At 36.0% G+C, this 14,596-nt stretch overlaps 1 protein-coding gene across 20 annotated transcripts in view; it reads left to right on the top strand.

Moving 5' to 3' along the window:
• LOC133847077 (zinc metalloproteinase-disintegrin-like protein F1) overlaps positions 1–14,596 on the top strand; it is a 38,995-nt gene that overhangs the window by 14,021 nt on the left and 10,378 nt on the right. For 10 of the 20 annotated variants that reach the window (XM_062281856.1, XM_062281852.1, XM_062281846.1 and 7 more), the window contains exons 16-21: positions 12–189; positions 842–992; positions 5,346–5,484; positions 11,701–11,859; positions 11,925–11,986; positions 13,665–14,499. In XM_062281856.1, coding sequence (XP_062137840.1) covers positions 12–189; positions 842–992; positions 5,346–5,484; positions 11,701–11,859; positions 11,925–11,986; positions 13,665–14,499 — 1,524 coding nt within the window. Of the gene's footprint in view, positions 1–11; positions 190–841; positions 993–1,147; positions 1,435–2,322; positions 2,429–5,345; positions 5,485–11,700; positions 11,860–11,924; positions 11,987–13,664; positions 14,500–14,596 lie in introns of those variants that run through there. The other 10 variants (XM_062281850.1, XM_062281849.1, XM_062281845.1 and 7 more) reach the window with 6 other exon arrangements.

The following is a 14,596-nucleotide window of genomic DNA, read 5'->3' as shown; positions in this document are numbered from 1 at the left end:
ACAAATTACAGGGCGACCAGCGGTCAAGTGGGCTCCAATAGCTATCCCGAGCATGGCCTGGTCAAGGATGGGACTCCGTGTGGCGATAATTTGATTTGCCTTAACCAAACGTGCGTCAGTCTTTTCCCTCATGTGGATTCAACCAAGTGCCCAACGAATAAGCAGGGTCAAGAGTGCTCAGAGCATGGTGTAAGTGGCATATCAAAAAGATCAACAACCATATTTTCACGTTGCAACTACGTAACATGCACACCTTACTTAATACTTACATATATGTATGTATGAAAAAATGAATACGTTCGTTCTTAAATACATCAATTTATGCATGCATATATCGATACAAGTATATGTATGCCAGTATATGTATACGTACAAGAACATTCATACAAATGCATGTTTTGTATATGTATGTATATATGTAGATACTAACATGTATGCCTTTATGTAGACATACATATATATGTGAATGTATACATGCCTACATTTACATACTCCTACTATACACACAAAAATATATGTACATATGTAGATACATACATGTACGTGTACTTACATATATATATGCATTCGTAGATACATACGTACATACATACGTATATGTATAAGAAGATATTAACACACAAATGTATGTATATGTACATGTACATTGCTATGTACATCCATATATGAATACATTCATATATATATGTACATAAATTATTACACATTAATACATAGTCACATACATGTGCATCATTTATAATGTAATTAATGTTGACTACATATTTATGTATGTATGTACATATGTACACACACATGTGTCATAGACTACTTTTACTTGTATGCTCCCATTCTTTTGCAGTTCTGCACGAATGCGAACCGATGCTTTTGCGATATGGGCTGGGGCGGCACAGACTGCAGTACCGTGGTGCTGTTGACCACACCACTGCCAACGGAAGCATTGCCAACGCCGGAGAATACAATCAAAATGGAGAAGAAAGAAACTCCATATGGTAAGACAGATTGGTTTGTGTGTCGACAGCCTGAAACAGTCTTCGATATATCTACATACGTATGTACGCTCTATGTATATGCACATATGTATGTGCATATGTCGAATCTGATGTATCGTAATTAGACTGTACTAACGTCAACTTAATTAACATAGCCAATCGGGCGATTTGGAGGGGCAACAGTTAAGCAACGGTACTAACATTGCCATAACTAATCCCAAGAAAATGAAAGTATAGCGAACTCACACGGTCTCTCAAGCAGATTGATAATTGATTTGATTGCAATTCGATATACAATCGATTAATATATGTATACAATTGGTTTCGATTACTCGTATGACAATGGTAATTACACCGTTCACTAGTCGTTAGGCCGAAATCAATCAAAGCGATGAAGCGCCATTACGAGAGAGTAGTTCAACAAATCCACAAAACTAGAAAATATACAGATACTTTACATATATATATATATATATATATATATATATATAGTATAATATACATATATATAAGAACCATTTGTAGCTCTTACATCAAATCACTCAGTTCATCAACCGATTCAACAAATCGATTTCTAACCAACAACAAATTAAAATAATACAAATGTTAACCTATCTTGACCTTTTCAGTCAGATCATATATTTTTGTATTTATATATATATATATACATTCTTGTTAAGCCTCACTCAAATCAGACTCACATAACGTGCATGCTGATTAGTGTTTCAATTAAATGAAATCAATTAACATCTTTTAATCGCAATTTTTCGGGATTCCAATGCTTCAAATTGCAGATTAATGTCACATTTTTTTTGTTTTTTGTTCTTCCTATATTTAATTCAATTTGCCATATTCTTAAAGTATGAAAGCAGGAGTCTTTAATATTTTTATTTTCAATTTAAAAATTGCATGCCATTTTATTTTTTAAACTTTGTCGAGGTCATAAAATATTATATACTATATTCTACAATAATCTCTTTGAACCGAATATAAAAAGTATATTTTGGACCGATATAACGTGTTTCTCCTTTAATGCACATTAATTAAATTATACTCTTAAGATTTTGTGCAAAGTTTAAAATAAGCGTTTAATTACTTGAATGGGAAATATTTTTTTTTCTCGGCATATTAACGTTATACTTGAATTTTGATTTCTTTGGGGAATTGATATTTGACAGTACTAATTAAAATGTATAGTCTAACAGAAATCAGAGTTTAGCAGCGAGTTAAGTTGATATTTGTTTTAAAATTTGTTTAATTTGCAACAAAAATGAGATGACAAAGAAACAATTGAAATTAACGCAACATAAAATGCAACCGCCATTTCCAGACCCCTCTGACCAAAATAGGATCAGCACATTAACCATGGTCATCATTTTAACAGTTATCGTCAAATGTGTCTTCATTAGTTTTGCAACACTGGCCGTTTGCTACAGGTAGAGTACCAAGCAAGTAAACAATCGGTTGCACCGATCCTGCGAGCACGCTACGCGCACACGCACGCCCATATGGTTACACAGTTACACTCACACAGTTGCACTCACACACACACACACACACTCATACACATATATGTACATGTACACATATGCGTAAAGCAGGAAGGCAGACGGCAGGGTTTGATTAATGATTGACGGCGATGCTTTATGTCAATCAAACTCGTTTGCTGCATGCACCCAGGTCAAAGGTCAGACTATTCCAATCTCGAGTCTATTCTATCGCTTTCTATCTCTCTCTCTGTCTCTTTCATCATTTTCTCGCTATATGCTATCTTTGTATGTTCGAGGGGTATCTATCTATTATCTGACCTGCGACTCACACACATATGTACATATGAATACGCGTGTATGTACATACATACATATGTATGTGTATGTTGTATGTTGTGACCGAATGCATGTGCACGTTTGTAAATACATATATGTATGTATGTTATGTATGCATATTGTTGCACACTACTAGCACTGACATTATGTACAGAGACATATGTATGTACATTGCATACATATATATATACTATGTATGTGCATACACATGTGAGGAGAAAATGTTTTTTTTTTTTGTTTTTGTTTTTTTGTGTCGTCATTTCTGCCGTTCTAATTTCGTACGCTTTGTTGCCATATCTTCCACATGCTATATTCACTTATAAATGTACATATTTATATATACATATGATTATGTATGTATATTGGTGTACATAGATGTTCATGGAATTTTATAATTTCACTTTGTTTTGCATAGAAGTAAATGTTTGTCCGTATTTACATACATATCTACGTATATCTAAATGTTGTTGTATTTGATGTACTACTGGATGTACATACATATGTGCCAATGAGCCCTAGCTCATGAAATATCCGTATCTGTGTTAAAGTTTCTATTTTCCTATTTTTGTATATGTATGTCAGCGTATATGTATGTACATATGTATCTTGTTTTTCGGGGTATGTACATATCGCTATATGTACGTATTCATTTGCTAAACACGTCTCGTAAGGGAGTGAAGGTACCAACATATAAGTATATATGTATATGTCCACAATTGTACATACATGCACACACACTGCTACATATACACTCACACACACATACATATGTAGATATACACAATCATACCAACTATGCTCGACTCTTCCTTCATACATACTAAACTTCACATTCCCCTCCTCCAATCACGATCACTATTCTCAATACTCACTTCTGCTTACCTACCTATCTACTCACACTCACACTCATACTCAGTCCCGCTCTAAGTGCACCCAAATGCCACTTCCTCTTCCCCACATTGATTTACGCACGCGCACGCACGCACGCACACACATGCATTGACATGTCTCTCTCTCTCTCTCTCTCTCACTCTCTTTTTGGTAACCGTAACCGAGCCAAATAATAATGCATACCTTCCAGTCGAACTTCTGTAAAACCAAATACAAATTCCGCCCACGATTGTATGTAATAGAAAATATGTAAAGCATACTCTTGGGGGCAACCTTAAAGATTCCAAAATGAAATCATAAAAGCATACTAAGTATTAAGTAATTGATTCGATAAAATGTAATGCAATTCAATAAACAACTCAATGTGCTATGTATCGATAGCTTGAACAGGCGTCGACTATACATGAAATCGCACCCACACGCTTGCACACCTAAAAACCTTTGAAATAGTGTCATAACAATTGGAGGAGAGGCAGGATAAGGATAAAGATGAGGTGTGCCTTTTGTTATTTAGTTATTGTCTTGCATAGCTTGGATTACCATTGTCATAGTCTGGGTGTTGCCGAAAATTCAAAATGAAAATGCAAATGCCAGCAACAAAACTAGAAACGAAAATACGAAAGCAACAAAATGCAAATTAAAAATGAAAATTGTAAAGAAGACTGTAAAGCAATAGAGCTGCTGCTGGCTGGCTAAAGTGTCAAGTCGAGGTGCAACTGTGAGAATCGTTTGATTTCGGCTTCATTCGATGCGTTTGCGGCCAGCACCAACAAATATCAAACAACACATAAAAACGTACATACATATATATGAATGTATGTATGTGTGTGTGCACGTTTGGCATTGTGGAGCAGCGAGAGTTGCTGCAAAAGTTGCCCCGTTTGTTGTGTGCTGAGCCGCAAAAACTATTGTGAAATCTCCCCACAAAATCAAAAAAACAAAAATATGGAAAGAAACCAAAAATAAAACTAACCAAAAACTAAACCAAAACGTAACATACATACATTTAAAAACCAAAAAAGAAAAAAAATCGTACAAAATGTTATTTGTTTGCTTTGTTTTTTTTTCGGCTGACCCCACTCAATCAACTGCAATAATGATATCGACGACAACAATCGCCTTCAACTTTGATCTATGCTATATACATATATATATATTTATGAATCCAACAATATGTATATGTGTATATCTATTTATGTGTTGGTAAACATTAAACGATTAAACGAATCGAATGAAACAACATCAATTCCAAATACAACAACAACTACAACTACTACTCAACAACAAACTCAAACTCCAACAACAACAACAATGATATATCACAACGTAACGTAACGATCGTAAAAACTTGCAATAAATGAAAAACTATAAAATAAACCCCAATCAAACTAAAAAATCAAAAAATATATATGCTAAACCAAAAACTGAATATATTGTCGAAACAAAATAATTTGTATATATTTACTCTATATATACTATATGCAATCGAATTAAATCCCACACTCTCACTCACACTCATACATATTTACACTTTCTCTTTCGCCCTCGCTCTCTGGATCTATGCCTTATACACATACCCTTATACATACACACACATCTGTATCGAAACAAATGGCTAATCAAATATCTCGTATAGAGAACTACCACGGCTCAAATACAGTGTTCCTAGTCGGTGTTCTAATGTCAGTTGTAGGGTTCGTTTTTATAACATTCACCTTGATGGCATTGTGCTACAGGTCAGTTGTAGTACATAGAAACTTCTCCCTGTGTCTGAGGTTAGTTGAAAAGAAGTAATGAAAAAGCCAGCTCTAAATACAAAAATACAAATTATACAAAAAAAAAAGAAATCTAAACAAAAAACCAAATTACACACCAAAAGATATGAAAAAATATGGGAAAAATTCAGAAAAACACTAACAAGAATCGAAAAAAAAATGAACTCAATATTTTGTTTATATGTTTCATTAACGATTTTTCAATTATTTTCTTAATCTCGAAAATGTTATCCTCATTATGAGTCGTAGTATTTAGTGCATAACTATGTACATACACGCACATTTGTATATGTGTGTCTGTTTGTGTGTGTGTGTATGTGTGTGTGTGCGTGTGTGTATGTGTGTGTGTGTGTGTTTGTGTGTGTGTGTGTGTGTGTGTGTGTGTGTGTGTACATATGTATGTAGTAACAATCATGCAGTCATTTATGTTTTGAGTTAGGTTTGGTTTGGTTTCGCTTTGCTTTGCTTTGTTACCAACTTGGCGTATTATGTCAATTTGCGCTCACTTGCACCTACATCAACGATTACCGATAACCGATAACGATAACTGAAAACTGAAAATAGAGGACTGTATGTACGTGCAAGTACGTGCATGTGCAGGTGCGTGCATGCATGTATGGATTTGGTAGGCAAAACTGTAAATAGCTAGGCTAGTCGTCGCAATAGATGCATACATGCGTGCACACCACAGCACAACAACAACCACAGCAAATGAGCACAGAAGCAAAACAACAACAACGAGTGCTTTATCGCTTCTCGCTATGCATGCGCATAACATATTCCGACTATTTACCGCTTGTTCGCTTCCATTCCTCACTTATTCTGTACTTATTTCACCAGTTCCCCAAAACACACGCACACACCTACACAATTAACATACAGATGTGCATACATACATATATTTGTGTACATCAATGTACATACATAAATATGAGTGCTGCATGTATAAGCATATGCACATACATAACTTATACTATATGTATGTACATATGTATGCATTCGTTTAGATCCCACTTGTTGTACATATAGAAGCGTTAAGCGTTCCCACAAGCAAGTACATATGTATGTATAACTCATCTTCAAACCAATGACACACACACACACACACACACACACACACACACACACATACACACACACACACACACACACACACACACACACACACACACACACACACACACACACACACACACACACACACACACACACACACACACACACGTTTACACACACACACGCATACACACACACACACACACACACACAAACACACACACATACACTGCTACTTACGGTTGCACATTTATCATCCATTACAATCAGATGTAGCATCTGAGCAATCCACAATTCGCTATTGTTGGCGTTGTGCCCCTTACAATGAATGGTCAATATACAATTTAATGTTGATAAAACGTTCTTTATTTTATACTTTTCCTTCGACAAATTCGTTCGTAAAGCGAGAAGGAAGAATACGAGATCGAATTGGTAGAAATAAACGAAATATAATGCAAAGGTATATACTGCAAATAGACTAGTACATACCAAATTAGAAATATATTTTATTGAAATTCCATTCAATTGAATAACTAAGAAAAAATACTAAACAATTGTGATACTAGATTAATTCACTTCATAGACTGCAGTTGGCTTGAAATAGATCGAGAAGAGCATTTATTGCAAGCAATAACAGGATTTATTAGCATTGCTTTAATCATGTAGATGTTTTTAAATTTTACTCAATTGTAATCGCAAACTCAAACTAGAGAGACTTGCATGGTTTTAGATTCCCACATCAATGCAGTTTGAGAGAACATAAATAAAAGAACAAAGTCAAATTTAATACTCCTCGCATAGGCAGCAATCGTAGTGAATAATTACACCACAAGTACAACATTTAATGATAACATATGCATCATTAATTATATTATTTCTAATTTGAGTTCAACAATTATACATAGCCAACAATTATAACATATGGTTTTGTATTAGCATCAATTATTTTTGATTATTGTTAATGAGTGAAAAATCACGATAAGATTTGAAACCCAATGGCCAAATGGCTGTCCAAAAAAACCAACAACAAACAACAACAAGAAAACCAAAAATAAAAGCAAAGAAAATGAAAATAAAAAGAAAAAGAAATGGCGAATGTGGTCAACGTGTCGTGATCGTGATTGTGATTGTGATGATTAATCGTGATCGTGATCATGATCTTGATCTTGATCTTGATCTTGTGGACTATTTTCATTACTACTTTTGTTCAGTTTAGTCTTCCTTGAAGTATCCAAATACAAATACAAATAAAACTGAAAACCCGAAACATGATCGAAATATTACTACTGCCATCTGCCACAACGTACTATCTCCATAATATTCTATAAGCAAATGCCACATCATTCTTAAGAAACTTACCTCTAGCTACAGTTGTAAACACACTAACACTCATACATATATAACAAATAAATACACACATAGCCCACTCATAGTCATACAGGAGAACACAACTAAGTACGGCCCCGTTCCATTCCCGCCCCCCTTACTTGCAGCCCAAAGCCACGAAAGTACAAACAAAATATATATATATATGACAAAGAGCAAAACAAAAAAAAAAACGAAAAGAAAAAAAAAATAAAATGATATTGTGTAGAGGTTGGGAAGCAATTGTCTCCAATGACTACAATGGCTACGATGATCTATATATATTGCTATGTATACAAACATGTAATTATGCTTAGGGCCCAACATAGACGAAACTGACTTTGAGTTATGGTGGTGCTTTCTGCTGAGAGAGTCAGCGATGTTCCGATGAGCCGCCATCACAGCCAATTTGTACTATATATTTAATTGTACTGTATCAGAATACTATATACACACAGAAAACATTCCTATAACAAACAATCTCTCCTATGTTTTCTTTGTGTACTATCGTATGTGCATCGATATTCGATATTAACACACACACACACTCACACACATACATAACAACTAACATACAGATTACCTTACAACACATATTCAAGCCCCAACATTGACCGCAAGCATAACTGCATAGTCCTTTGTGATCCCACTATATGTTTAAAACATGCCATTGCTCTGGACTAATCTCCCGCCACCGTGTACATATTAATATATCAATACAAATTGCATAAGTATACAACAACATATGGGCGAGTTCCCCACATCCACCATGAAATTGTAAGAACTTTCGATACGTTGTTAAATATTAATTTTCTCGCGCCGCACAAAAGTATGCAACAAAAAATTGTGAACCGTAAGTCAAGACAATAATTTGCAAGCGCGACACCTGAAAGTATGCAACAGTTATACACAAAACGCAGTACATTTAAGTACGTTATTTAATGCATTGACAATGATCCTCCTGCTGATAAGTGCTGATAACGATTGTGTGTTATGTGATAAGCCTCAGCATTTCTCGAACATATAATTGTGACCCAATCGAACCACCCATATTTACATACAAACTATGTACGTATGTACGTACACACGCATACTTCGCAATTCGTATGAGGCTGCATACACATAATTACCTACTCGTCATACCATACATACATATATGTGTCATACATACACACGTATACATGCATACATACATACATACATGTAAGTCGAATATCGTCCTTATCCACCCAACCCTCCGCCTACCATCCGTCAACCCTCAGCTTCTTAATTTGTGTACATCTGTCTGTCTCTCCCCGTCCTTGCTCTTTTTCTCTTTCACTCTCTGAATCTGTCTCTATCTCTCTCTTGTATATCTCATCCATGTTTTTTCTGTCTCTATCTTTTTCACTAACTAAAACTCTATGTTCGCTGTCTCTCTGGCTGTTCGTCTCGAGCAAACCAAAAACAAAAAAAAAAAAAAAATAAATACAAAACAATTTAAACTCAATCTTCCCAACTTGTAAAATAACTGAATTCTTACCCTGACAGCTCCAATTGTATGTATGTATCTATGTATATATTGATGTTTGTTTGAGTATGCAAGTGCGTGTGTGTGTGTGCTAGTGTGTGTGTATGTATGTTGGAATTTATATATGAGTGAAGCTTTGTTTATATGGGTAATTCTCTGGGGGGATGTCGCGTGCGACCAGCTTTACAATTAAAAAAAAACATAAACTAAAACAATTTCAAAAATAAGAGAAGGTTATTTTTATAGCTCTAGATTAGTACTTTAATTAGAGCTAAGAATGGTTTTGGAATTTTTTTTCTGTTTTGTTTTCTGTTCTAATAATTGAAAAAATTAACAAATTCGTACGCAAAACCAAAAAAGAACGAATTTATATATTTTATCGTAAAGCAGAACAAGTTCCTAAAATCAATCTTAGCTCTAAAAATAGTGCTAATCCAAAACTTTAAGAATAACATTCACTTATTTTTAAAATTGTTTAAGTTTATGTTTTTTTTTTTGTCACTGTAAGGCTGTTCGCACGCGACATTTACCAGAGAATTACCCATATGTAAGTATGTGTGTCTGTTCTGTGATGTCAGGTGAATGGCATCTTTCTCTCTCTCTCTTCCCGATTCCCTGTTTGTCCCACAAACACACACACAACCACACACACACAACCACACACACACACAGACACTGAAAATTCCATTAACAGTTCGAGCTGTGCCAACTAATTACATGAATTGCGATTATGATCGCCATTATTTATTGTGTTTTGTGTTATGTCGTTGAGTGTTTGGCTACAATTGATTGAATTTGATACTCTTAATGTGTGTGTTGGTCCGAAATTTCTTATCTCTGTCCTCTGTACGAACTCTATCCATCTATCTCTCTCTCTCTCTCTCTGTCTCTCATTCTGTCTATTTCATTATTCATTCATTCATACTATCACTTTTACAATGTCTCTGTCTATGTTTCTATTTTGCTAGAATGACTTCATGGTTAATGCATATTTTACATATCTATGTACATAATTCGATTAAGTTTTTTTTTTTTCTTTTGGAACGGCACATTCAATGTATTCAGCTCGTGTCTCGTACATATAACAAAGGCACACATATATATTCGCGTTGCCCTCTCAATTGAATTGAAACCAAAAGAAAATCCAAAATATTTGATTCGTATTAAATATCTATTTACATACAAGTTGAGAGGAGCAGGCGGAGCGACTATGTTTGCGTTTCCATTTGTAATTATCTTAGCATTCAAACGAAATTCTTTATGTGGCACTTAATTTTACTTTTCACAAAAAACAGAAAAACCAAAAACAGAACAAAAGAAAACAAAAAAAAGCAAACACATACAACCAATTCTATTGCGAGCATTTTATTAATCAAAGATCTCATCATAACCTTTCGTTTCCCAACAACTACAACTACAACAACAACTACAACTATTAATACTACAACAACAACTCCAACAATAACAATAACTACAACGAACAACAACCATTACAAACAAAAACAAAAAATCAACAAACAACCGAAAATCAAAAATCAAAATTAAAATTTTAAATACAAATTCAAATCAAACGAAATGCAATGAAATTAAATCCAACAAATTTCTGTATGTAAACAACACACCTTGTGCCTTCTGTACACACACCCACACATCCTTGTCTGTGTGTGTGCATGCGCCTCTCTGTATGTGTGTGTATGTCTGTGTGTGTGTGTATTGCCTTTGCCTGTGGGTGTGTGTATTTTGGGCTTTTCGTACGCCTCATACACTTCGTATAAAAAAAATACAACACATGTTATATATTTGTATATTATCGTATCTCAAACCAATCAATCAATCAACCAACCAACCAATCAACGACCAATCAACTAATCAACCGATCAACATGCCTTAATTGTATCGAAAATGATTTTGTGTAAAAATGCAAATATGATTTCACAATCAAAATCATATGCGCACCATTTATAACGCTTCAATCAACTCGTCTCAACTCGACTCAACTCAACTCAACTCAACTCAACTCAACTCAAAATCGATTCAACATACTCGACATATATTTGTATATACACGTACATATATGTACATTATGTATATGCCCCCTTTTGTGTGTGTATATACGCCTTAATTGAAAATAAACCTAAAAACCAAAACAAAAAATATCTTAAATCTATTAAAACATAATTGCAATATGACGCCGCATATATCAAATATAAACCAAACAATAAACAACAAATCAAATCAAACAACTCTTGACCTCGTCGATGTCAACCGATGTATGAATTATATAGACGCAAGACAACGACCCTCAAGTACGATCCGCCCTTCTCAAAGAAACCCATACCAAAGGGGTACGGCGGAGCAGCAACGGCGCCCAATCATCATTCCGTCGAAGAAGTCTCATTAGATGGTTCCAGCAAATTGGTGTACGCCAATCAAGCAGGCTTCAGGTGAGTCCAGCACAGATCTATCTATCGCTGTCGATGATCACAATTTCTCCTTCCACTTGATACAGAGATAAGAACCTACATGGACGTCGCTATACGACTGGTGGTGAAGATGATCAATCACATGCAGGTTAATATCCCAATAAATCATCATTTATTAGCAAAAGACATTACAACTTGATCTCTCTCTACTACTACTCTATACTCGATATGATCATGCGCTAGAGGTCGTCTTCATGTACTACAAGCATATAAGACTATACTAAATAATACCAAAACATATACTATCATTAAACTATCGTATATCGTATTGCTATGTATATTAGGTATAACGAAACAACCAAGTAATTGAGACGTTCTTTTACAATACCACTTCAAATATACACAAACTATACACAATATACAACACATCTAACGCATATTTATCTAGAGTATACTCGACCACCACATGCTTAATCGTTTTCGTACTCAGTGACTTTTGCCGTTACCTATTTACCATTTAATCGTTAATTGTTTACCCTTTGCAGCTATACACAATACATTTATTAAACTTAACTAATCAAACTCAATTCATTTGTAGTTCTAAGATATGTTAGTTGCCTTTATTCTATACTTTATATTCTATACTCTTTACTTTATATATAACCTTGGATTGGCTCCACTCGGGAACCAAGCTTAAAGGTTTTTAACTCAGTAACTAATATAATTATTTAACGTTAGTTTTTATAACAGTATCTTTAAGTATACATATATTTCCTTCGTTGTCTCTTTCATACGAGTCCAGACATTCCTTTTGATTTACACTCAAAGTTTATCAAACATTAGCGAACCTATTATGCTGTTTTCTCCGTTTCTCTGTTCATTATTCCTCCAACCAAGGAATAGACGCTTTAGTTAATGTTATAAGTACAGACCGCAGCACAACTGCGTGTTTTCTTTTATTCTGTGTTACTACAGCAGCCTAAGAATGTTTTAAATCAATCAACTACGACCATACTTTACCTTTTTGGAGTTATATTTTCGGAGTAGACCAAATGAAATTCTAAGATCCCAATTACCTGTGCTTGAGCCCAACTTGGAATGATGATTGGGTGATATTTATTTTATATTCTCGTTTACTAAGAACTTTGAAGCGATCAATCCTACTTTGGGTGGTCTGAAGATATCTTAAATCTAATATTAGAGCATTACTGATGCACTACTGTTATGATATAGTACAGACTATAATTATTCAAAAATTTGACAACGAAAATCTTAAAATTGTCTTGTTTTGAATGCAAGCAATATTGAATCATTCGAATTTTGAAAGTTATGTACTATAATAACTGAAGGTTGAACATACATTTCTGAACAGTCAAGGTAATTTTCAATTGCTGGTTCAAAAATTTCATAAGGCTTATTCAAATATGATGGAGAAATTAGAGCAGCTGCTCTTAAATTCTATTTAAGGCATGCTATTTCTTTTATTTTTCTGATAAAAGTCATTACAAATAACAGCTATATCTGTATCTGTATCTGTATCTGTATCTGTAGCTGTAAGACGTGCACAAATAATTTATCAATCAAATCTCGAGTGTTTTACACTCTCTTTCGCTCTCTGTCTCGCGCTTTTTCTTGTTCTTTCTCACTCTTTATGTCTGTCTCTCTTTTGCGCTCTCTCGCTTTCTTACTGTGATTCTCTGTATACGTTGAGCTGCCTGCTCTCTCTGCTGTCTGACTGTACCAAATTTGTATGTTTTTTTACATGTACATGGAAACTTGACTTGACCCAACAACAATGAATGACACTCCGATTGGATGGGACACAGAGAAGGGCATTCTGAAGAAGCATGGCTACGGACTCGTGCACGGCGAGCAGCTGAAGGACAAGTGGTGCGATGACAGCCAATCGGATGAGGTGATCACACAGGATGGCACTCAGGCGTCCACAATTGGCGGCGCCGCCGTTTCGGAGGTGGAGCGCACGCTCAAGTCGCTCAACGGCTACCATGAGGACATACTGGAGGCGCTGCGCAACGCGGCCTCGCACCGCGGCACTGGCACCGGCAACACGCCCGTCGGCAGCGGCAGCCTCAGCGAGGAGATGCTGCGCAAAACGCTGCAGGATTGCACCAGCGCCCAGCTGGGCTACTCCGTTGAACCGTACAAGCGAGCGAGTGGCTCCAAGTCTAGTTCGCGCGAGAACATTTGCGACAGCGCGACGGCGCACGCCATTCTCATGGATGGCAGCGGTTCTGGATTGGGCGGTCTATCGCTTGGCGCTGATTTGAGCGGTGTGCGGGGCGTTAGCGGTGGCGGTGCCATTGGCGGTGTGCCTGGCGCAGGCGGCGGCGGAATGTCGAATGCCATTGGACATGGCGGTGCGATGATGCATCATCATCGGTCGCAGCATCAGTTGCACCAGACAAGCGCAATATCGTTGCAACAACAGCAACAGCAGCAGCAGCCAACTGATGACGATGATGCCCCATCGACTGGGCCGCTGCGCATACGCAATCTGGAGGATCTGATCAGGCAGCTGGAGCATCATTCGTCGCGTCACATGAGTCCCAGTGGCTCCGAGGATATACGCATGTCGGAGACGGAGGCCGATCGACACTATAGATTAGATAGTTCCGCCGCTTGTAGTGAGTCCTCGCAAGGGTTAGTTTCGAAGTCAATACCACAATAGATATCGATATCGATATCGAATATAATATCGATTACGATGCCGATAACGATTATGTTTTACCCGAAATAT

This window comes from Drosophila sulfurigaster, chromosome X (genome assembly GCF_023558435.1).
Source record: "Drosophila sulfurigaster albostrigata strain 15112-1811.04 chromosome X, ASM2355843v2, whole genome shotgun sequence".
Lineage (NCBI taxonomy): Eukaryota > Metazoa > Arthropoda > Insecta > Diptera > Drosophilidae > Drosophila > Drosophila sulfurigaster.
Note: the sequence above shows the minus strand (reverse complement) of the source record. Positions and strands in the feature narration are given on the sequence as shown.